At 40.5% G+C, this 23,822-nt stretch overlaps 1 protein-coding gene across 1 annotated transcript in view; it reads left to right on the forward strand.

The window, feature by feature from the left end:
• rbks (ribokinase) overlaps positions 1 to 23,822 on the forward strand; it is a 43,761-nt gene that overhangs the window by 4,962 nt on the left and 14,977 nt on the right. Inside the window, exons 3-7 of the mRNA XM_086050219.1 lie at positions 9,397 to 9,529; positions 11,877 to 11,940; positions 12,909 to 12,971; positions 14,324 to 14,488; positions 20,256 to 20,347. Of these exons, the coding sequence (XP_085906345.1) occupies positions 9,397 to 9,529; positions 11,877 to 11,940; positions 12,909 to 12,971; positions 14,324 to 14,488; positions 20,256 to 20,347 (517 nt within the window). The remainder of the gene's footprint in view (positions 1 to 9,396; positions 9,530 to 11,876; positions 11,941 to 12,908; positions 12,972 to 14,323; positions 14,489 to 20,255; positions 20,348 to 23,822) is intronic.

The raw sequence follows: 23,822 nt of genomic DNA on the forward strand, positions 1-23,822 counted from the left end.
GATTGTTGTTCTACCTCGAAATAGAATATAATAAAATAATTCAAGAAATAAACTCATTTTAAAAAGTATGAAGAAGCCAAAAGTTTCACACACAATTTGTGTGTACCTTTAATGGCCGTGGCTAAGTGAGCTACAGTCATTCCAGTTGGACGTTTACCACAAGGTTAGTTCAGTGTGACCGTCTGCTCCAAGCTCCTTGCAAGTGCTTTCATTTTTAATTTGTGTGTTTTGACTGTTAGTACCGTCCAATAAACAGCTGAAATACATTGTGACTGTGGTTCTGCTTGTTGTAGGTTGCATGCACACATTAATCATTGTTTAGGATTGAGAGATCACACTCTCTGTCTTAGCAAATCAACAACAGCGTTTGTTTGATAGATTTCAGGACAGGGCTTTCATGTTTCTTCTATACCAAACTCGTGCATTAATGGATCTTGCTTAGTGAGCTGGGGCTGTTGCCAATATAAGTGTAAAACCTTTGTAGGCTATACAATCATTAATCTTGTAACATCCTAAACTTCATTCATGCAAAGGCAAAAAAAATATAATATTAGGTGTAAAAAGAATAAAATGTATACTTTGTACGCACAACAAATGTGGTTACGAATATGATGAGTGAGGAAGAGTACGAGTCCTCCTATAAGGGCACACTTATGCATGCTCTGTTCCACTGTAATTTAATTTAGAGGCATGCCCCAAGACGCTTCCTTAAACATGCCTTGGCACACAATAAATAGTTAGTTATTGCTTCTTTGACAAAATGTTTTTCAACATTTGAATTTTTTTATACAATGATAATTGTGTTTTATGATGCGCCATTACAGGTTGGATTGTACAAAAAAAAAGCACAATATTAGGTGCAATTTAAACTCCCGGCTATTGTTACTTAGGTGACCAGCTCAAATGATTGTTTATTTATAACAATAACCACAACTGTACATCAGCAATTTTATTTTTGACTTGTTCTGTAAGCTTGTGGAAAAGATTAGCTGTAGTGTATTTTCTATTATGGCTTGTAATTGTCTCCACAAAAATAGAGGAAGTAGTTTAAATTTAGTTATAGCTTCAGGATTTCCATTGCTTGTCCTAAAAGCTTCCAATGTTAATCAATAACATCTAACAGTTTCATAACCTTCGGGCCATAGATTAATAATAATTGTCAGCAGAGATCTACTTCTTAACAGTTCCCTTTATGTCTTTATCAAAGACGTTAATAGCAAAGCTGCTGTCATGAGATTTATTGTTGCAGGCAGTCTTAATGGTTAGAGACCACATAATTATTCTGTTTTTTGACAGATGATGTTGGGTTGAACATCGAAAGATTGCAGTGGATTATTATGTCCATACGCCCTAAAGTGTGGATGTTGCATCAGCCTTTGGGAAAAAAACAAATAATAATAATTTAAAAAACCTTTAAAGTGAGTGTTTCAGGTAGAAGGCCCCAACATATTACAAAAAAAGTATTCTACTAGTCTTCTAATTTCAAGTCTTTAATTTTTCTCATTAACAATTTAACTGCCAATTCTGCATTGTATTCTGCTTTCAAGGACAGGCGTTATCTATTAGAACTATAATACGCTGACGGTAAATTGCCTGCTTTGCAAAAGTGGAGGCGTGTGGCATGGGGGGCTTTACAGATGGAGGTCAGACAGCGGATAGGAGAGGCTAGCAGGAATATATTTGAAGCCTTTCAAAGTGATATGCTTGGCTTTGAAGTGGAAAAATCCAGTTGTCTTGAAAAGTCAGAAGATGTGTGTCGGTACAAATGGCTGACACGCACAAACACACACACACACACACACACACACATAATTATTTGCACACTTGACATATGCAGCTGTTCCTCTCAAATACAAAAGGTTATTATGTAAAAAGTTGGGTTTAATGGCCATCACTGCTATGTACCCGGGAAGCAGAGTCAGTCAAGAGTCTAACCCATTGTAAAAGACATACAGCGCCCCCTACTGCCAAAGCTCACTGTGTAGACACTTTTCACCTGTTAAAACCTAAATTAACCAAATGCTAGAGCATTTCTCAAGCAAGAAGCAAGGTTTTTTTTCTAACGAAGCAAAATACGTACACCAGGAGTATTGTGCATTCCGGTTGCTTTGCATTGACATTACACAGGGCTCCATACTAATGTTTATTTACAAGGAGCACTATGGCCTCTAACCTGAAATTTTAGGAGCGCACATGACTCACATCGTCAGAAGTGTGGAGCAGAAGTTGTTCAGCAGCAAATAAGAATTTAAAAACAAACTTATTGGTCACGAGTAGATGACAAATTTAGTTGCACTGCCTCAAATTTTAGTGACAAAAGGCCACCATTCAGGGACAGTCTGGACTTTAGAGCCCTGTTACGACACATTTAAAATTATCTGCAGACATTTTTTCATTTTTGGCCCTTTTGGAAAATCAAATTAAAATCTAGCTTTGGTATGTTCTTACACGTCCCTCTAGACAAATCCATTCACAATGTGCTTTGTTTCACTGTGAAAGTGAATTTCTAAAATCAACAAGAAAAATCCCTCCATCCATTATCCATACCATTTCTCCTCACAAGGGTCGCGGGCGTGCCGGAGCCTATCCCAGCTGTCTTCGGGCAGTAGGCGGGGGACACCCTGAATTGGTTGCCAGCCAATCGCAGGGCACACAGAGACAAGCAAACCACAACGCTCACAATCACACCTAGGGGCAATTTAGAATGTCCAATCAACTTACCATGCATGTTTTTGGAATGTGGGAGGAAACCGGAGTTCCCGGAGAAAACCCACGCAGGCACAAGGAGAACATGCAAACTCCACACAGGGAGGCCGGAGCTGGGATCGAACCCACGACCTCTGAACTGTGAGGCGGACGTGCTAACCAGTCGATCACCGTGCCGCCCAGGAAAATCTTAAATAAACTAAATAAATAGATACATAAATAACTAAATGTTTAAATTTGGACAGAGTAATAATTTTTAAAAAATGCAACTTTTAAATGCAAATCATGAGTTGTGGTTGAGCACAATCTCAGTGAATTTCTGACTATAGAGGAACTAATTGCAGTTATGTATCAGACATGTATGACTTATGAAATGTAAGGTCATGAATAGACTCTCAATAGCATTATTTTGCTTGTCAGTCATAAATGTGTCATGCAAAATTGACTTGTTAATTATAGATTATTATTATTAATGCCGTACTTGTGCCCACCCATTTAACTTGAGGTTACAGAACCCCAAAATGTGTCCGTACGCATTCAAGCTGTTCAGATTCTGGCCAAATGTTGACGTTACAATTGGGCTACTTTACATAATACTGCCCCACACCGAGTTATGAATTCACAAAAGGATTGTGTGGCTTTTGCGTGGCGCTAGCAGGTAAAAATGGAACAAACATTGCATCTAATTCGCAAAACACACGCAGATGGTGAAATGCGTCACTAACTACGATGCCAAGCAGAATGCGTCTCGGTGCGCTGGTGGTATTTGCGCGTATTTAAATGAGGTAAGTGGCAGAGAAATTGGCCACCTCTAAGCAATTGAGCCTTATTGATCAACAACGTCAAATTCACTAACACCAGCACTAGCGCAAACAATGGCTGTGTTTGAATGTCCCCTTACCCCTCATTTACTATATCGTGCCGCAGATATGTAGTACTATATAGTAGTTCCCTCTACTGTTTGGCGATTTGGTCAGCCAGCTCACTACTTGTGTCTTGTTGCATATCACGTGAGCGTACCTGTCATGACGCACCAGCGTATTAAGATCCCCGACTATTCATTGTGAATAAAAATATTTATTTTAAACTGTATTTCATGTCCTTTGTTGAACATATTTTCAATTAAATAAAATGAATTAATTATTTCTATGGCGCATATTTACTGTATCGCTTTGATATCCACGCTTGATCCATGTTGTTTTCCTGCTCGCAATCCATTGTGGTCTATATTAACCAGATGAGTCAACATCGATGCGCACTACTTTTCCAAGGGCATAGTGGGTAACTTTGAATGCCCTATTATCCTCCCTGGACATTCAAACATCCCTAGAAAATGGTGTAACCCCTTAATAGTGAGCTAAACTGGGAATAGTGTGCACATTCGGACACAGCCATCGTCTACAGAAAGCCGGTGGAAAATTGGCGCTAAAGCGGAAGCCTCTTTTAGCAAGGGGACGCAGAGTAATGTGAGGGAACGCTCCGACATATACATGTCGTCCGAAATGACTCTCCACCCTTGACCTGCTGAGAGACGGCAGTTCGTGAGCAACGGCTCATTTGTCTGAGACCAAAACCCTTCCCCAAACGTATACGCTTTGATGAGTTGAAAGATGTGCTGTAATTGTCGATCCTTGGAGTATTTTGAATAATATTAGATGGCTCACATTTGTTGCAATACTTATAGCACCTTTTGCTTGGTATTCATCAAAATAAAAATACAACCTACAACATTAAATTCAAACCTTTTTCCTACAAAACGAGCTCTCTGATATCCTGACAAATTCTGAAAAATAACATAAATCAGCTATGGAAATAAGAAGTGCAGTATTTTGAAAAAGTATTCGACCCCTTCTCAAATTCTTATTTTTTGGCATAGTTTCCCCAATTTTAATGTTAAGATCATCCCAAAAAATGTAAATAGCGGACAAAGATAACCCTAGTAAACATAAAATGCAGTTTTTAAATGTTGATTTTATTTATAAAGGAAAAAATATATTCAAAGCCACTTGGTCCTGTGTAAAAAAGTACTTACCCTCTGAACTCATAACTGGTTGGGACACTTTCAGCAGCAAGCATTTTCTATTACTGGAAATGAGTCTTTCACATCTCTGTGGAGACATTTCAGCCCGTTCTTCCTTGCAGAATTGTTTTAATTCAGCAACACTGGAAGGTTTTATGGCAGCAGCACCCCGGCACTTTTGATGTCAGATGTGACAATTATCATGACCTCATAACATAGCTACATAGCTAGCTGCATAACGTTATGTTGCCTGCTTGCTAGAGGTATTAAAAGTACCATGAACATTACCTTAAGCTCTCCTTATAGAATGGACAGCCCAAACCTTCACCCAGGAATGACATCACAGGCGTTTTTCTTCTTTTAGTTGCTTATATTCCAACACATAATACTGCCACAACCAAAACTGGCGCCTCTTCCTCCATTATTTTTATTGTTTCCACCGCTACGGTAAATATATCCTGTAATTGACACGTTTTCCAGTCCCACCTCCCCAACAACCTGATTTGACAATATGAGTCCAACCATGGTAAAAGTCATGATATGGTGATATCATAATATGTCGTGTTGTGTTTCCAGTGTTCTGGCTAAGGACTTTATGGCAGTCATGTGACATAGTGCTAGGCTCGGGCGATATGACTGAGAAGCATATCACGATATAAGTGTTTCATACTGGTCGATATCGATATTTATTGGGGGTTTTTTTATTTCTTTTTTTAACTATATATATAATATTAATAATGACCCTGAGAAAAATGAATTTAGGTTATTTTATTTTATCATAATACTTCATCTTTATTAATAAGAGGTCAATGTAACTATGACAGATGAAATAAACTCAGTTTTAAACATAATGTGCTTAGTCGGGCTGGGCGATATCTAAATATTTCATATCAGTCAATATTGATAATTATTGATTTTGTTTTAAACCTATTAAAAAAATAACACTTAATTGCATTAGGTGCTAGGCCAAAGCAGTATTGTTGATACACATACCTTAGCCTTCATTCAATGTTCCTATAATGTAAGTGAACTGATACTCTCTTGCAGTGCATACATTATCGTTGGCCAACCGTCTTAGGACTACTTTATCTTTTTAGCAGACTGATTATTGCCAAAGTTCATTCATTGCTTGATTTTAACTTGAGTGCAATGACAAGGGTCGGATATGGATAACTGGCGCTAGAATGTCAAAGAGAGAGAACTCCTTTACTTGTACACCACGTCTTCATCCAGAGGTGTTTAATCGGGTGATCATGCATATTATCATTTTACTGTAAGAGTTGTACTTACGCCAGTGGGCCTGCACGCATTCTCCGTTAATGTAGCTGCTTCTTCGTTGGTTTAAATGCTTCTTCTTCGTTGGTTAAGCGGCTTCTTCATCGTTGTTTTAACTTCTTCGTATTTGGAGGCGGATGTGCGTTGCGCGCTGACTACATCACGCACTTTGCCGCGATCAGGTTTGTTTTGTAATTTTATTCTATCGAACGTATGGAGAAAGAAACACACTAGCTCATCTGTGAAGCATGGTGGAGGTAATGTCACGGTTTGGGCTTGCTTGGCTGCTTCGGGAACGGGCTCACTAACCTTTATTGATGACGTAAGTCAGCAGAAAGAATTCTGCAAAAGCAGTTTTGTCTGGCAATTTACGCAAAAATGAGTCCAAATTCTTCTGGAGAAGCTTCATCATGTAACAAGACAATGACCCAAGACACAGCAAAGTGGAAGGTCTTCGACTGGCCAAGTCAAACACCCAACCTTAACCCAATAGAGCATACATTTCGCCTCCTGAGGAGGGGACTGAAGGGAGAAAACCCTTGAAACAAACCAGAACTGAAAGAGGACCCACGTAGGCACGGGGAGAACATGCAAACTCCACACAGGGAGGCCGGGGCCGGGATTAGATGTAAATACCATCAAATAAAAGATGCAATTCTCAACTTTTGTGTGATATGCATCTTTCGATGTGAAAACCAAATGTATTCAATATGCAACAAAACAAAGGAATTGACCTTGCTGTTCCAATACTTTGAGAGGACTGTGAAAGTCCACTGCAGGATGATACTCTTTCGCTTCTCTCTTTCGATGTCTATCGATCTCGCTCACAACATCCGACATACGTGACCCAAACAGGAAATGACTGTTCACAAAATATTCTCCAAATAAAACATTTTTAACAAAAAACATGACCATAAAGGTATATGCAGTATGCGTATAAATAATACATCTGCATAAAATAATAAAACCAAAGATTACAGATTTTTTGTAGTCATGGCAAAACAGTAATATAAGCATCAGCTACATATGAACAATCAGATCCCTCCGATGCTTTGGATGCTCTTTGCAAGTCGTATCTTTTGCTGTAATCTATGACTACTATTTGGGTTAATCAGAGGCACTTAAAATGGTAACAGGTGTGTGCTGAGCTGACCCCCATTTAACATGACTTTGAATTCAATTTGTCAATTCTGAGCACAGCCGCAACTGAAGTTATGAGGGTGTGCACACTTGTGCAACCACATTGTCACAATTGTTTATTTTTACTTCCCCTCTTTTTTTTTTCAATTATGTTATAGAAGCTGTAAATCACATTAATAGTGGAAAAGATTTTGAAGTGTTTTATCTTGGTCTTGTGGTATTTGAACAGGAGTGCGTAGACTTTTTATATCCCCGGGAGATTAAAAAAAAACCTTCTGAATTTAGTTTAGGACGACCTAATCCACCACTGTAATTGTATATTGCGATTAGTCAAGGTAAATGCCTCAGCTCTCTGTGTTTTTCAGGTTAGCATAGTCCAAAGTCCGGTGTGGGGGTGTGAAACTAAAAACACTGGAGTACTTTGCAAACAGACAGACGCACATGCGCAAACACACGCGTACACACACACATTTTGTCCCTGAATTGCATTAAGGGAGTCAGACGAGATTCAAGCTCTGCTTTTAAAGTCACAGAATACCAGTTTCGCTTTTCTGGGAGAAAATGTTCAGGGGTTGTGCTTTAGGTGCCATTTGTTTCTTCTTTTTTTTTTTTTTTTTTTACTCTTCATACACACAGTAAATTGACATCTATCTACTTGCTATTTTTGATATATTACAACCTCAACCCTCTAATATGAAAGAGTTGAAAATCCCAGACTCAGAAAGACTCAGAAAGACTCAGAGACTCGAAAACGCATTCAGCATTTCTTTTCAGAGCTTCTCACACAGTCATCAACATGCCAGATCTCATTTAGAATTTCTTATTTGAGAGCAAAACTTCCTGACGCCTTTTGTCGTTGACAGGAAATTCTTATAAATAAAGGAGCACACGAGGTTGTGCGCTTGTGTGCGTGTTTAAATGTTCATCCTTTGTTCCATTCCCCTCTCACCACATTGCTGACCTCACATCCTGTTCTAACATTTGGCATATGAGTGTTTTTACAATGCAAAAGCAGCATTTATAGCAACCTCTAGTGTTCTCACTGTCTCAGTTACTGGAACTGTGGGGATTGAGTGGATTTACTGTAATATAGCACACCTGCAGCAAACAAGCGTACCCACACATACTTAATGTTGAAAAGAAAGTCCAACAACAGAGGGAAAAACAAGTTAATGACAACATTTTACCAGCCGCAGATCCTTTGGCTCTGTGGCACCACTGGCCTGAGGCCAAGCCACAACGTCTTGACGCACATGACAGCGCTGTTGTCTCTTGCCCATATTACTCACCTTCCAGTCGCTTTGTGATTGGAGGAGGACAGACAGCTGGTAAAGACACCCACCTGTGGCAAAAAAAAAACTTTTGAGGAGAGGGGCTGTACCTTGATGAGTCAGCTATTACTGCTCTTGGTGTCATGTTTGACATCATTCAACTTTTGCTTGTTCCATCATTTTGCAAACTCGGACACGCTTACCTGCGGATAGCTAATAGATTTCTGGGTAAGGTTGTGATGTAATATGAAGGCAATTGTTGAAGTAAAATCTCTCTTTTTAGGGCAAGTATGAACCAAGCATAAGGGAAAAGAATAGAATAATACACAAATAAACAACTGCTGAGTGAAAAAAAAAAAACTTTGCTTCTGCCAATTTCTCCAAAACGAATAATTAAAGGGAAGAAAAAGTCAACCCAAACATATTTTTTTCCAGCATATGTTTTTTCTAGGCCCACTAGTTAAAACAAGGCATCCTGATTAATATTGTGTTTGTGGAATATGAGAAATCCACCCGTTTTTAGCTAGCTGTGGGATCGGCCATTTTGTCCCTTCTGTCGACTGAAAATTACATCACTGTTGCTCAGGGCTCAGGTAAACAACCAATCATGGCTCAGCTTCAGAAAACAGGTGAGCCGTGGCTGGTCGTTCATTTTCAGTCGACAGAAGTGACAAAATGGCACCCCCTGAGCTAGCTAAAAACGGGTGGATTGTGCTGCTTAACTCATATTCGACAAACGCAATATTAATCAGAATGCCTTATTTCAATTTCAAATAGGCCTGCATAGAACATATTCTGGAAAAAATATGTTTGGGTTGACTTCTCTTTTAAGCATGGAATTAGTCAGTCCTGAATTATTTGCACACCATGTCCCAACCCTCCAGTGAATAATGAAACCCAGCACAAGCTGTATAAACGTTAAGTCATGGACATTTAAAACGTATCTTTGTGGTTGCACTCAGTCATTTTTGTTTTTACCCTCAGCCAGTCACCAAGGCTACCTAAAGAAGGGGAAACCATCCACGGTCACAACTTCTTCATTGGCTTTGGAGGAAAAGGGGCCAACCAATGTATACAAGCTGCACGACTGGGGGCTAAAACCGCAATGCTAGCCAAGGTATGTACAGTACTGTGAAACTGTCTGTACTGTGTGCCTAGTCCACCATAATATATCATTTTGACTTAGTAAAAAAAAGTACATAGTAGGACAGATGCATATACCAGTGTTATGCAGTTATAAAGTCCATAAAGCTTTACAGACCGGTGCTCTGTAAAGTCTTTGTGAGGATCTCTAGGAAGGCGCAGAAAGGAATTTATTTTCACCATTTGGGTCATGATGGCATCAGTGGAACTGTCCTCCCAGCCATAGTCATACCCGTAATCACTCTGCTCATCTGTCCGTCATCCTCCATGAACCAGTTGGTACGTAAACTGTTAAAACCGTTTTTTTTTCAAGAATATATTCTATGTAGGCTCACTACTTGAAACAAGGCATTCTGATTAATATTGCGTTTATGGAATATAGCAAAATCCACCCGTTTTTAGACATCTCAGGGGGCAGCCATTTTGTCACTTCTGTCGACTGAAACAACAGATAACAACCAATCATGGCTCAGCTTCAGAGAACAGGTGAGCTGTGATTGATCGTTACCTGATCCCTGAACAACTGTGATGTCCTTTTCAGTCGACAGAAGTGACAAAATGGCCGCCCCTTGAGATTTTGCTATACAGTGGTACCTCTACTTACAAAATTAATTGGTTCTGGAAGAAATTTCTTAAGTAGAAAATTTTGTAAGTAGAGACGCGTTTTCCATGTAAATGCCCTAATCCGTTCCAAGCCCCCCAATATTGATACATACATGTTTTATAAGGCATAAAAATGCATGAAAACATGAAACAAATACATGTTACAATTAGATCATTGCACAATAAATGAGAGTTGTGCATAATGTAAAAAAAACAAAGAATAGAGTAAGGAATAAAAATGATGGTCATTTACCTTTTAATTGCTGTCCTCATCGCTTTTTGCCCTCTTCGGTTCACGTTATCTCTCAGAAGTGGTTTTTGCTTGGCGTTTTGTTTTTACGGTCATATTCTTTGGCGAGATCAACCAAGCGCACCCCCCTTTCATACTTTTCTATTATCTCTTGCTTTGTTTGTATGGACAAAAAAAAACATTTTTCTCCTTTTTTTCTTTTCCTCGTTTCTAATTCGGAACGCCTCATGGCCCGAGGGGCGAATGACGAGGAAGCTGCATAGACATATCTATCACATATCTATCTATTTACCTGTCTATCTGCACACTTAGACACATATGGTAGAGGTTCCCTCTTAGCCAATGGGATGCCAGGAAGATGCTAGGCTAGCCAATGGCAGAGCAGCTATGAGTATGTTGCGTTCAGGAAACTCCGGATCTGCGAGTCGCAGCCCATACTACGAGTATCAGCCCATACTTTCACCTTTCGTGTCCTGAAATTTCTCTCGTAACTAGAGGCAATATTTTCCTGTTGAGGCGTTTCGTAACTTGAAAATTTCGTATGAAGAGACGTCCGTAAGTAGAGGTACCACTGTATTCCATAAACGCAATCTTAGTACAAATATGACACTTGGCTATTTTGTACTTTTCTGAACAGTTCTTTCCGCTTTTCATACAACAGCAACTATAATCCAACAACTTTTTCACAACTCCCAAAACTTCATTTTATGGCCTAAACTCTCCATGTCTCATTTTCTCTTGATCAATACCAGACTGCGTGCATACGCCACCCACTCTTGCACGCCTTCAAACAAGCCTATTCCCATACGACACAACCCTAAGTCTCCGATCAGTAAGCATAGTGTGGCCTTTCAACCCAAGCACTAAAGCACCGGAGCCCCACCTCTGTCAGAACAAAGAGGCCCGATCGATAACAACCCAGTGCAGGAGGAGCTCTCCGGGCATGGGGAGAACCCAAAAATAGACATTCTGGCTTATCAAAAACATCCAAGACAGAAGGCCATTCTTCAAAGAGGATGGGGCCAAGCAGCCAATACCAGCCCAACCCATCATCACAGACAGCTACAAGTACCCGTATTTTGGCATGTTTTTTGGAAAGCGTGGGTTCGAAGTAGGTGCCTCGGGCCAAGGTGGGGACCCCCTCCACAACCCAAAGTAGCTACAGATGTGGACGGAAGAAAGGAAAATGAAGCGAGGTGGGCATGAAGAGGCGTAAAGGCGGGGTAATCGTGTCTTCAAGGCTTGGCGCAGCTGGTCGTGTGTTTGCGCGTGTGTGCTTTTGTTGACTTTTGTGTGTTCGTTTTTGCTCATTTTCGGCGGCGGCACCATGCCAGTATGCTGGCAGGGCACACGAAAATCCAAGCCATCTGAGATTTAAGTATACACTTTTCAAACGTTGCCGCTAACCAAGTCTGACCCTGCTTGACACCTTCCTTGTTGTAATCGTTTTGTCTTCCATCTATTCTAGGTTGGTAACGACTCCTTTGGAGACCGTTATATCCAGAATTTCAAGGACAATGGCGTGTACACAGGTAAGTGGGAGTGTTTCGTGCCGTCACACGGCAAATTTTGATCCCCGAGATAATCGTCAGAAGCTACACTTTTTAGTTTGGAATATTGTTCCTTCATACATTGAGTTTTAGCTGGACTAAAAGTTTCAGTATTAAAAAAAAAAAAAAAGTTGCACCAAAATTATAATTATTACTAGTTTTCATTTCTTATGCTCATTGAGTGCAAAGGTGTGCGTAAATTTGCAGTCCAGAGTAGATTATAAATTTGCGATTAAATGATAACTGTTTGCTTTAACAATCAAAAGCTTGAAGAACTAAGAGCAAAACAACTTTGAAATGGGAATTCACTCGATACTAAAAATGTACCACAATAACTTGCCGTCAATACTTCCATGACACCACGTGTTTTCAGTACCGCTGTTTTAGAAAGTGACAGAGGTACATACCAGACTGTGCATCTACACAGCTCACTCCTCCGTGTCCAAAGTGGGCGGCGCCTTTTTTGCCGTGTGTGCACGACAGAGTGAAAGACAGAGAAAAGAAATGGCCACAAAATAGGCTTGGAAATCTGTAAGTGTTTTGCTTACATAGCCGACAGACACGACAAAGCCTGTGTGCATGGCATGCTATAAAACGACTCAAGCTAGAGGAGGGAAAACCTCCAGTACAGAATGTACAGTGGCCAAACCTTGCTGAGCAACAGGTTAGCACATGTGACGCATGTCAACAACTTGCCTTCAAATAATGTGTAAGTCAAACCAGTGTAAATTATTTTGTGACAAGAAAACCTGTTCCTGACTGGTTGCATTTGACAAGACAAGTAATTAATCAATAGGGTTTGTAAATTAGCAGAGTAGCGCCCACTGTCACCAACTACGCAGACCCATTTTGCCACATTAGATATGTGGTTTTAGAGTCCAAGTCAGAATTTATCTTTTGTCACAACATTGTGTAGTGTTTTTTTTTTTCATCATTCCTCACTTTCTTAGGCTTTGTTGGCCAGACCTCTGATGCCGCCACGGGCGTTGCCTCCATCATTGTCAACGATGCAGGTAAAAGATTTTGAATCCAATCGAGACCCCGCACCTGAGACCTTAAAAGTGCTTATAATATACTTTAAGTATGCTGATTAGGGGTGTAACGATTCATCAAACATCAATTTAAACTCCTGAAAAAATATGCATCGATGTAAAAAATAAAAGAATCAATATGGAAATTTTGATCACAAATGGATTTGTACTGATGACAGTCAAATCTGTCGTACATATATTTATTTTCATGTTTAGTTCTGGCCCTAACAAAACACTGATAAGGCAAAAATGTAGTTAAGCAGTCAAAATTATTAGTTTACTTTCAATTTTTTTTTAATAAGTTACAAAAAGTTATTGTTTGTAACAAGGACAAAATGCAGATAAAATTAAAACATCTTTGGTTTTAAAATGAGTCATTCATTTTGTTGAGTCATTCATTTTGTTTGTAAATGTACCATTATTCTTTATAATATTTATCTCTGCATGTATTAATGTGTGCAGATGACCAGAGCTGGGCTTTCGTCTATGCTTTAGTCCACCTATGAGTTCTCGTCTATATTTCAGACCTGTCCGGTCGTTCCGAGTCACCCGAAAGGCGTCGCGAACCAACTTACTGGTACCACGTCATACGCAGGTGCCCCACTCATGACACACAGTCAAACAAAGAACAAATAAAAAACAAAACAGTGTTGTATACCCTTTCAGTCCCACAGATGCAATGACATGTGCCCCATTTTTCCGGCGTGTCAGCTTGTGCGGCGCCTGCGTATGATGTGAAAATTACGTTCTCGACGCCGATTGGCTGTCGGACTGGGACCATGTGGGTCGGCCGGAAATACAGCCCGTAACTTATAGACGCATAGACGACGCCTAGCTCTGCAGATGACTATGAATGTGTACAATTAGTGCAAAATACGTAAAAGCAATTTCCACAAAACTTTGCAGAAGGGTGATTAACTAATGACCAATCCAGGGTTTCGCCCATGATACTGAAAAGGAAAAGCATGATAGCAAATGGATATGTGTGGATGTCCTGGAAATGAAAAAGAATGCTTTTCGCATTCATCCACAAATGACGTGTACAGTATTTCAAATTTCTGGATACTAGAGTTATGATTGTAAAGTACATGAAACTCAATAGTTTTGTTCTTCCTGAGTGACTAGAATACAGATGGCTCGACACAAGAATGTCACTGTACACATTACCCGCTTCTAAAGCCAAATATACTGTAAGTTGGTTTCCATCCGTCTGATTTGACAGCCAATGTGTGCACGGAAAATCAAGTCATATTTGGATGTGTCACATAACTGAAATTTCAGAGAGTCTGGAAACTCAGTCATCCTCACAAATCCGTGTGGTTGTCTGCAAGCAGGTGAGAATGCCATTGTGATTGTGGCTGGTGCCAACATGATGCTCAGCAAGGAGGAGCTTCAGGATGCTCTTCCAGCCATCACTTCTGCAAAAGTACTGGTTTGCCAGCTTGAGATTTCCCCCCAAACTTCTTTGCGGGCATTACGCATGGCTCAAGAGAATAAAGGTAGGTGGATGTCTACTGTACTGTATGTACTCTGAAATGATTGCAACTTTGGTGATTTGGACACAGAACATATTCAAATAGTGCATGAGAGGCTACAGATTATGTCGAATTTTCATTTTGTTTGGAGACACATATGTGGGTCTCTGGAGTGCCTACTGAGCAATCCAATTAAATCCTTTGTTATCAGCATATTTCTGAAAATGTGTCCATGGGCAAGCAGTTTTACATTTCTGCCCCGCTGTTTAGTAGTGTAACTGTGACATAGTTAATTATTTTTGTGTATTTGTGTTTGGCTATGTGTTCTGGTGCCACAAACACACAGTAAAGTGAATGAGCTGCTGTATTCATAAGTTAAAATACTTTCATTGACTGGCCACCGAGCAAGAGTAGCTAGCCAAACGGCATTTGGAACTAACAAAATGTTGAGGTTTCCAAAAAACAACAAGGACTAAAACGAAGTAAACAAACACTAGGGCTATGACTCAACTGGACTTGACAAACGAACGGAGGAAGCTGGTTGGCTAACAGAAGGGACCGGATGACAAGAACAGGTGGACTCAATAAGTTAACAAGAGACAGACAAAGGAACACAAGGAAAAACATGAAACTACTGTACAGTCAAACACCAAACTCAAAACACAGACCATGACAGCAGCCCTAGTATAACGTGTGTTCTAATTCTTCATCCTTGAGCTGTTTTAACGAAGCATCTCATAAACATGCCACTAAGACACCTGGGAACTGTTTTAAATTAAAAGCACAGTGTCTTCTTTCATATTCACGTTTTATCACGAACCACATCCGACATTTCCAAATCTGTACGTCAATCCAACCACCAGGGTACTTGTTTGTTTTCCTGTCTCCTTCCTCCTTGTCATGGTGACCAGGTTACAGAATTTGTCATCTTTAGCAGCATCCTATTATTAGAAGCCCTCGGCGTCATTCAGACGTCTGGGGAGCTTCTCATCAGGGCCCGTCACTTGTAATCGATCGCTGCGCGCTGCCAGGACGAAAACGTCACAGCCATAACTGCGTTGCAGATGGGATACCCAGATGGCCTCGCTGAACGCCGCCCTCTTTCGCTGCGCTCCCCCTCGCTTAGCATACCACGTGATTAGACCGAGCATGTGGCATGAGAGACGAGGAGAGCGAAACGAGCTTGGCAAAGAGGCCACCTCCACGTTGTGGCACTGCCGCATTGTGTAAATGCGATTCTCCGGAGAGATTGGGTGTTAATGTGTTTGGCGGTGAAGACTTAATGACGCCAAGGATGACGTACTGCTCAAATTACGCAAATGTCAATCGCTTCAGGCAACATATACTGTAAATGCCAGCTTTCGGAAACACTTGTAGATAACCTATAAGACTTTACTTTCGGAAAAATCAGATAGAACATTTCATGAGATAACGGCATGAATTTGATCCGGAGAACAGCAAAAATGTGGAGGGTCTCTTTTTTTCCGTGCCTTCAACCTGTTTTGCTGCTCCACTTTCTTTCATTTGTACTGTTTCTAAACCCACCCAAGATTTAATTGCAGCTACTTAAAACCTTTTACGTACTTAGTGATGACTCATTAGCGTGTAGAGGCCGTCTTCCTGTTTCCATTCCCGGTTTTCCTTCAATCAGCAACAAGTAGCTGTTGAGGTTTTCTCAATATTATATGGCACACGTCCGGCATAGCCTTTGACGCATGCAGAGTAGAACCTACCAGACATGACTCAGTTTGTGTGCATCCCAGAATTTCAACATCCGTGCCATGAGCTGGGCTGATCTGTTTATGTGCAAAAGTTTGTGCAACCTCAGACCGACCAACCGTCATGATGTCAACATTAGCTCGGAAGATTTTGTCCCGCGTCTGTGTATCTGGGATTTCACAAAAGCCACGCTTGGCTGCATATTGATGAGCTACCATCCTTAGCAGTCTCTTAGTTGCTTATTACATGCACACTTCAAGAGCGTCGGGCTCATTTATTTGCCATCATCACTGGAAATATCACGCTTGGCGCAAACACTGTGATCACGGCACAGATGGAAGATCTAGGAACAGATAGATGAAGATAACATTTTTACACGCTCCAGAAGACTATTACATGAATAGGTGATTTTCATAGCTAATAATTTTACACCTGTGTCACTTCTGTTAAAGTGCCATGTGCCGTGATTCCACATTTTTCGCAGTATTATGCTCGTATTGCTAATGTCCATATTGTACAATTTGAGGGGATATTGTGTTACAAAAAGAATTATGTAATTTTTGCTGCACTTACGGTAAGTATCGTCTGTCAGTGGTTATAGGAGACATATTACGCTTTTTTTCCCCCACAAATTAAAACAGTGGGCCGAATCTCACTTGTGCGCTCCTTATTTTCTCTTCTGTTTTGCTCAGCAGCGAGGATTTGTGGCGGCCAGCTGCTTGCTTCAACTAGCGCAATCAAAGCCCAGAGTGTGGGAAACAAGCCCTTCGCTAGAACAAAGCATTTGAACTCATGGAGACATCATTTCACTCACTGTGTATGTAGAGCATTGGGCAAATCAACAAAAACAAATACCCCTTCCGCTTCCTGCGCTTTTTCACAAAAAAGGGAAACAATTGCCACCTATTAGAAGATAACGTGGCGGCACGGTGGTCGACTGGTTAGCACGTCCGCCTCACAGTTCAGAGGTCGTGGGTTTGATCCCGGCTCCCTGTGTGGAGTTTGCATGTTCTCCCCGTGCCTGCGTGGGTTTTCTCCGGGAACTCCGGTTTCCTCCCACATTCCAAAAACATGCATGTTAAGTTGATTGGATACTCTAAATTGCCCCTAGGTGTGATTGTGAGTGCGGATGTTTGTCTCTGTGTGCCCTGCGATTGGCTGGCAACCAGTTCAGGGTGTCCCCCGCCTACTGCCCAAAGACAGCTGGGATAGGCTCCAGCACGCCCCGCGACCCTTGTGAGGAGAAGCGGTACAGATAATGGATGGATGGATAGAAGATAACTCTGTCAGAATACTAACCTGTGCATCGAAAAACACTCAGTGCAACTCTGCTTACCTTGTTCAACCGACCCACATTCCACACTCGGGAGGTAGCGTTTCAAGTGCATTAGCATGTTTGTCGTGTTCCCGGAAATGTTCCCCAGCTCAGCTGAACCGCGTCGGCACCCTTCTCTAGTTGTATCCATGTGTTTTTCTCCAACGCAATATTTAAATGGGAAGCTGAAATGGTCCGAAGCAGGAGACTTTAGTGACAGGAAAAGGTCTTGAAGCTCCTGTTTATCGCTAGCTGTAGCCGTGATGCAATCGGCCATTCCGGGAACTTAATGTGCACTTGATAATATTTTCCGAACAATATGGTAAGGAGTTAGCAATTTTGCAAAAAGGAGTACACACCATTGAAAGTGTAACAAAACAAATTTTAGATTTCAAGCAATTATCTAATTCACAGTAATTCAACCAAAAGTGAGTGTAGTCATTGACAAAATTCTCAAAATTGTCCTTGTGTTTACTGAGAAATGGATAGTGAGTGGTCACTCACTTAATGTTGAACAATAGAAGAGCAATTCACTTGTCAGAAGAAAACTCCTGGCCTCCAAATAATAAGTATTGAAACAATAATACCAATTCCTTTTATTTTTGGCTGAAAACATTTTAGTTTGACGTCAACAGATGAATGAGAGACATCGTTTCAGGTTTTATTTCCACATATTTACATCTGTGTCTGACACACTTGGAAGATAGCATTACTGTGATTGCGTTAATTGTGACTGAACTCCATTGGTGAAGAAAAGTATTAGAACAGATAAAATAGATGAAAATTGACCAATTAAACCAAAGTACATTTCTGTAGACAGGCGCACGTGTGATCGGTGTAAAAACCGCCGCGTCTTCATTTTCGTGCCAGGGCAAATCTAGTTTACTTTGTTTGGGAATCTGTCAAACCGTGTTGGGCCTATCTAAACGTTCGTTTTATTATATGCACCTGACTATTTGGTGACAGAAGGTACGCTAGACTTTAGACCAGGTGAAACCAGGGAATTTTACATATTGTTTGTATTGAGGGTGACTCCATTCAGTGTAAAATGCATGCTTTATAGAGTTTAAGTCTTCAGTTTGACTTGGCCAGTCTAAAACCACATCTGTCCTCTGACTCCTTTGGGGTATGGGGTCATTATGCCTCCTAATCAGTTTGGTTGCACATTTCTTTGACGTTGCAGACAAATGGTTCAGGAGACTTCTGAGTAGGAGTGTTCCAATCAGGGTTTTACGCTGCTGACGATCATCCACGAGTCAGATCGGCCGATACGGATTCCGATACCAATCACATTATTTCGCTGAACATTTTGCAATTTTAGAGCTGCTCACCAACCATTATTTTAAGAATTGATGAATCTGTCAATTATTTTTCACACACGGACGCACAATCCCAAGTGCCTACTTCACAGTGGCCAACTCTACATCATCCGCGATTGGAGGTCTTCCCGCAGTTCCTTATAAACGTAGTGGTAGCCATTATTTCCACCTAACATCAACCTCAATGTGCCAGGTGGCCCAAGCCCAATGCAGACCCACGCAGATGCTCTCCAATGTACCCACGCAAACACACTACGCTCACAAAAACTGGGTACACATTTGTACAGAACCGAGTTTGATATTGCCGTCCCAGAATATACATATCCCTAACACATAAGTGCACACGCTTTCATGAGGCTTTATTTTGTATACAGAAGGATGCGAATTAATCGCTTCCTCAAGATGGGCTTATCCTTGCTCATATAATGGAATCGTGGCATTAGATGCATTAATGCTTGTTGCTCATGAATATGCATCAGGCTCTGATGTTGAACACGGACAGCGGATTACACATTTCTCCGCTGTATTCTGAAATATAAACACAGAAAAGGTCACAGTTTGGAATATGAGAAATCCACCCGTTTTTAGGTAGCTCAGGGGCGGCCATTTTGTCACTTCTGTCGACTGAAGATGACATCGAAGTTGCTCAAGGCTCAGATAGCGGTCAATCACGGCTCGCCTGTTTTCTCAAGCCATGATTGGTCGTTATCTGAGCCCTGAGGAACTTCGATGTCATCTTCAGTCGACAGAAGTGACAACATGGCCGCCGCCTGATCTAGCTAAAAATGGGTGCATTTTGCTGCTTAATTTATATTGCACAAACGCAATATTAATTAGAATGCCGTATTTCAACAAGTGGGCCTGCATAGAACATAGTCTGAAAAAAATGTTTCTGTTGACTTCCTTCTTTAAAAAGGTGCCGTTTTGTAGAAGCATTTCAACGTGAGCTTTCTCTGGTCGAGCAATCCCCAGCCGTATCTTATGATGTTCTGTTCATTGTTGACCTTTATAGTAAACCTCTGAAAAATGATGTATTATTTTAATAATTGCAAAAATGTACTGACGGCATACATCGAAAATGTCAATGCTAAATAATTGTTATTTAGGTGAAAGCACAATCTGGATCCATTTTATGATTATGTTTATGTTCCATGTTGGAGCTATGGTAACCTTCATCTTTAGCAGCAAACAAACAAGTTCATCACAATTTGTTCTGGGATTCTGGTCAACGTCCAATTTGTTCACCATAGTAATGATTAGCAAATAATTAATAAATGTATAATGCAGGACAAAAGTATTGGGACACTGCTGAAGTCTTGGTGTACGGAAGAAAAACATATACTGTATATTAATACAGTACAAGTTCATGACTAAAATGAATCAAAATGTGAGTTAACCTTATCAATAACATTGACTACTGACTTTTTTCTTGTTGCAGTTACTACAATATTCAACCCAGCGCCAGCTATCCCTGACTTGGATCCTGATTTCTATCGACTCTCTGATGTGTTTTGCTGCAACGAGTCGGAGGTGATGAATCACACAGACATACTTTTCTTTTTTTTTTCTCCAAGTAATTTGCATTCATTATCCTTGGTCATTAGTTGACAGTTTAACTTAGACTCCGTTTTCTAGAAACCTGTCAATTTCATAGTGTTTCGCAAAACTCTCAGCAATCATTCCAGCACACAGTCTTGCAAGCTTACAGAAATGTAACTGTTATATATTATCAGTAGTGAAGGATCTGTACGGTCCCGGGAGGTTCCAGAAGTTATGAGAGCCCACGCATACACACACCTTTCCACAGTGATTCACCTGCAGTAAATATCCTGAATCGTGACCTCCTCTAGCGCATCAATAGTGTCACTGTATCCTTTAGACATAAAGTACATGCAACCATTCTAGTGTGACGATGGGAATCGGTATCTCCACCCTTTTACGGTCATGGTATCTCACATCTTGGCTGTCGGGTGATGACAGATGAGTGAAAGTGGGTGTGCTGAGCTGGGAATCATTGTAATGACAAAGACAGGGCAGATGTGCTTTTTGGCTGAGTCAACCGCCCCTTGGGGGTTCATGTGAACTGCTATTTGATGTAGTGTTGCAGAGCAGAAATACGACGTACGGCCAGGTGTGTGGACATGAAAGGGAATAATGGCGAAAGAGTAAAAACAGCAGCAGTTAACCCTTGTGTTGTCTTGTAGGTCAAAATTGACCCATTGCCATGTTTAGCTGTAGAAAAAATACCTTAAACAATCTTTATCCAACTTGAAATGTGATGATTTTTCCTAAATGGGCGCCATAATTAGAAAAAGCGATAACTTGTTTTTGTGTATGTTTCCATGTGGGCTTGTACACCACTAGGGTACAAAGATTGTCGTATGAGTCATTTGACCCGTGAATTATAAAAGCATATAAACACCAGAAAAAAGTTAAAAGGGCACACAAACTCTCTCAAATACACACACATACACACACAGACACACAAGCTCTCACACACACAAAAACAAAAAAAACACACAAAGAAACTGGATTGATGTACGAAATGAATTTGCATTTGACCAGCACCTGCACTTTTGATCTGCAGCTAACCCATTGATTTACACAAGCTCCAAAACAAAGCAAAAAAAAAAATAACAATCTCAGACAAAATAAAAACAAATTCAGTAAAGAGGATATAAAGATACCCTGAATCAAAGGACACCTATTTGGCTTCTTGCTGGGGCCATGAGTAGACATTTCACTGTACAAAAGTTCCGGGATGAGATCTTTTTAGGAGCTCAGGAGGAGCAAGAGGATGAAGATATATCTGAAGAGCAAGATGGGAAGGAATGAAACCCAGAAGATGATGCATCTTCAGATGAAGAAGAGGAAACCCCTCAAGCTGATGGACATTTTTGTCAAAGAAGAGCAAGATTGCGTGGTCCTCATCAATTTCAGACAGCAACCAAGTAAGAACAAAAGCACCAAACGTCATAAGGATGACTCCAGTGCCAACAAGGTATTCAGCTGCTAATGTCCAGGAAATGTCACCAACGTTTCTCCTGTTCATCACACCAAACATCGAAAAAGTCAGAGGCCTCTGAAGCCATTGTGGAAGATATTCAGGGACCTGAATCTTGTCTTGATCCGCCTGAGGCTGCAGCTGGGTCAATCAAAAGAGAAAAGGTGCAAGTTCTGACCCTGGAAGTAAGACTCCAAGACAAAAGCAATGCACCGTACATGTGAGATATACATCTGGAAAGCCCATTCTCACATTCGCACATGCTGCCCTACATGTGCTAAATAGTGTTGATGCTGAAAATCGTTCAGAAAGTCAAGCAACATTTTGTTGTTTTGTTGTTAAGAGAGAAGTGTTTTTATGATTCACTTCATAAAAAAATTGAAAAGAATAAACTGCTGACAAAAGGTTCCAGATTGTTGACTTTTTTCCCTTTCAATATAATTACTTCAGAAGTAATTAATAATTCCAGATTGTTGACTTTTCCCCCTTTCAATACAATTACTTCAGAAGTAATTACTTCATATTTTACATAATAGCAATAATATATATTTTCTGTGTAAAAGAAAAGTGTTATGACAGTTGGTTTGTGTTTAAAAAAAAAAGTGTAATAAGGGTCATTGATGATTGTTTGTTTGTTTGTGTCACAAATGCATGATAAAAATTAATTAAATTGTGTTGAGTTGATAAATAACAGGTTGTTTCATCATGCAACATAGATTTGGGATTTAAAATTCCATTAAGTTGCTTTATTTTGGGGCTTTGGTAGGGTGGGTCTAAACAGAATGTTAAGATCGCACAAGGGTTAAAGTGTAGCGTGCAAGGGTGGAAAAACATGTACTGTGAGCAGAGATTCCAAGTGATCTCGTTTGTTATGGGTTGTTGCCATATGTTACGGATAAGTCGAAAATGTTCCAGAGAGGAGCGAGTGAACACGCTTGACATGTTTGTACCACGGCTTGTGATTGGCTGACAAGATTTGGACGTTTGTTGATGATGTCACTGAATCATCCTCATTATTAAAAAAGAATGGATTCTAGTGCAAATAATGGTGCAGGAAGCTCCTTCGGCTCAGCATCTGCGGCAAGTTAGTTAACATGGCTAAACACTGCACAGCAGCTCCTCTAAATCAATCATTCAATGATACCAAAGACCATAATTTCTGGACTACAAAACACACCTAATTAAAAGCCGCAACAGCTAAATTTAGCCATAGAAACAAATCTGTACGTACATTTGCCACTTTGAATGAATCGCTCAGGCTCTCCAGGTTATAACATAGGATATTTGCACAGAAAGGGGTCACACAGATGGATTTTAATGGATATTTTTTAACACCGGTAGACGCTTTATTCCCCACACAATGCCAAACTCAGCTAGTTACACACTGGCGTGCTAGAACCTTTCTCAGTCACTCTCGTTGTTACACGAGGCCAATTCGCCAACAAGCTTTATCAGGCAGCAGTGCACATTGTCCGTGGCTTTGCAGGCTTTGGAAACCCATTTGTTACGTATTTGGGAGACGCTGGGGATTTTGCTCCATGGCCAGAAATGCTGTCTTCTGTAGCTAGCACTTCATCAGTTGCGATGGTGGGAGTCGGTAGTCAAACAAACAACAGAGAGATAGTGGTCGCACTGCAGAGTTGGCTGTATTTATGGCACTCGTTCCCTATGCTCATTAAACTCAACTCAATATGCTTCTTTTCGCTGTACTATATCCCCTATATTTGCTCCTTCACAGCCACGTACTTCTACACACGCAGACTTCCACATTTCAAGCAAACTGCATGTGGCGCTCCAACCTCAAATGGCTGATAATATTCTAATATTCAGTATGAGAGGAGACTCTGGGCAGTTTAATTGGTCCACTGTAACGTGTTCGGTAATTTCATTGTTCAGATGTGACAAAACTTTGGGTAAATCTATTGATTGCTTGAAGCTCGTCAGTAAAGATAAAATAAATGATCAAAATAAATAAACCGTTTCACATTAAAAGCTGCATGT

The sequence above is a fragment of the Filicampus tigris genome, chromosome 13, assembly GCF_054856515.1.
Source record: "Filicampus tigris isolate MCC_2025a chromosome 13, RoL_Ftig_1.0, whole genome shotgun sequence".
NCBI lineage: Eukaryota > Metazoa > Chordata > Actinopteri > Syngnathiformes > Syngnathidae > Filicampus > Filicampus tigris.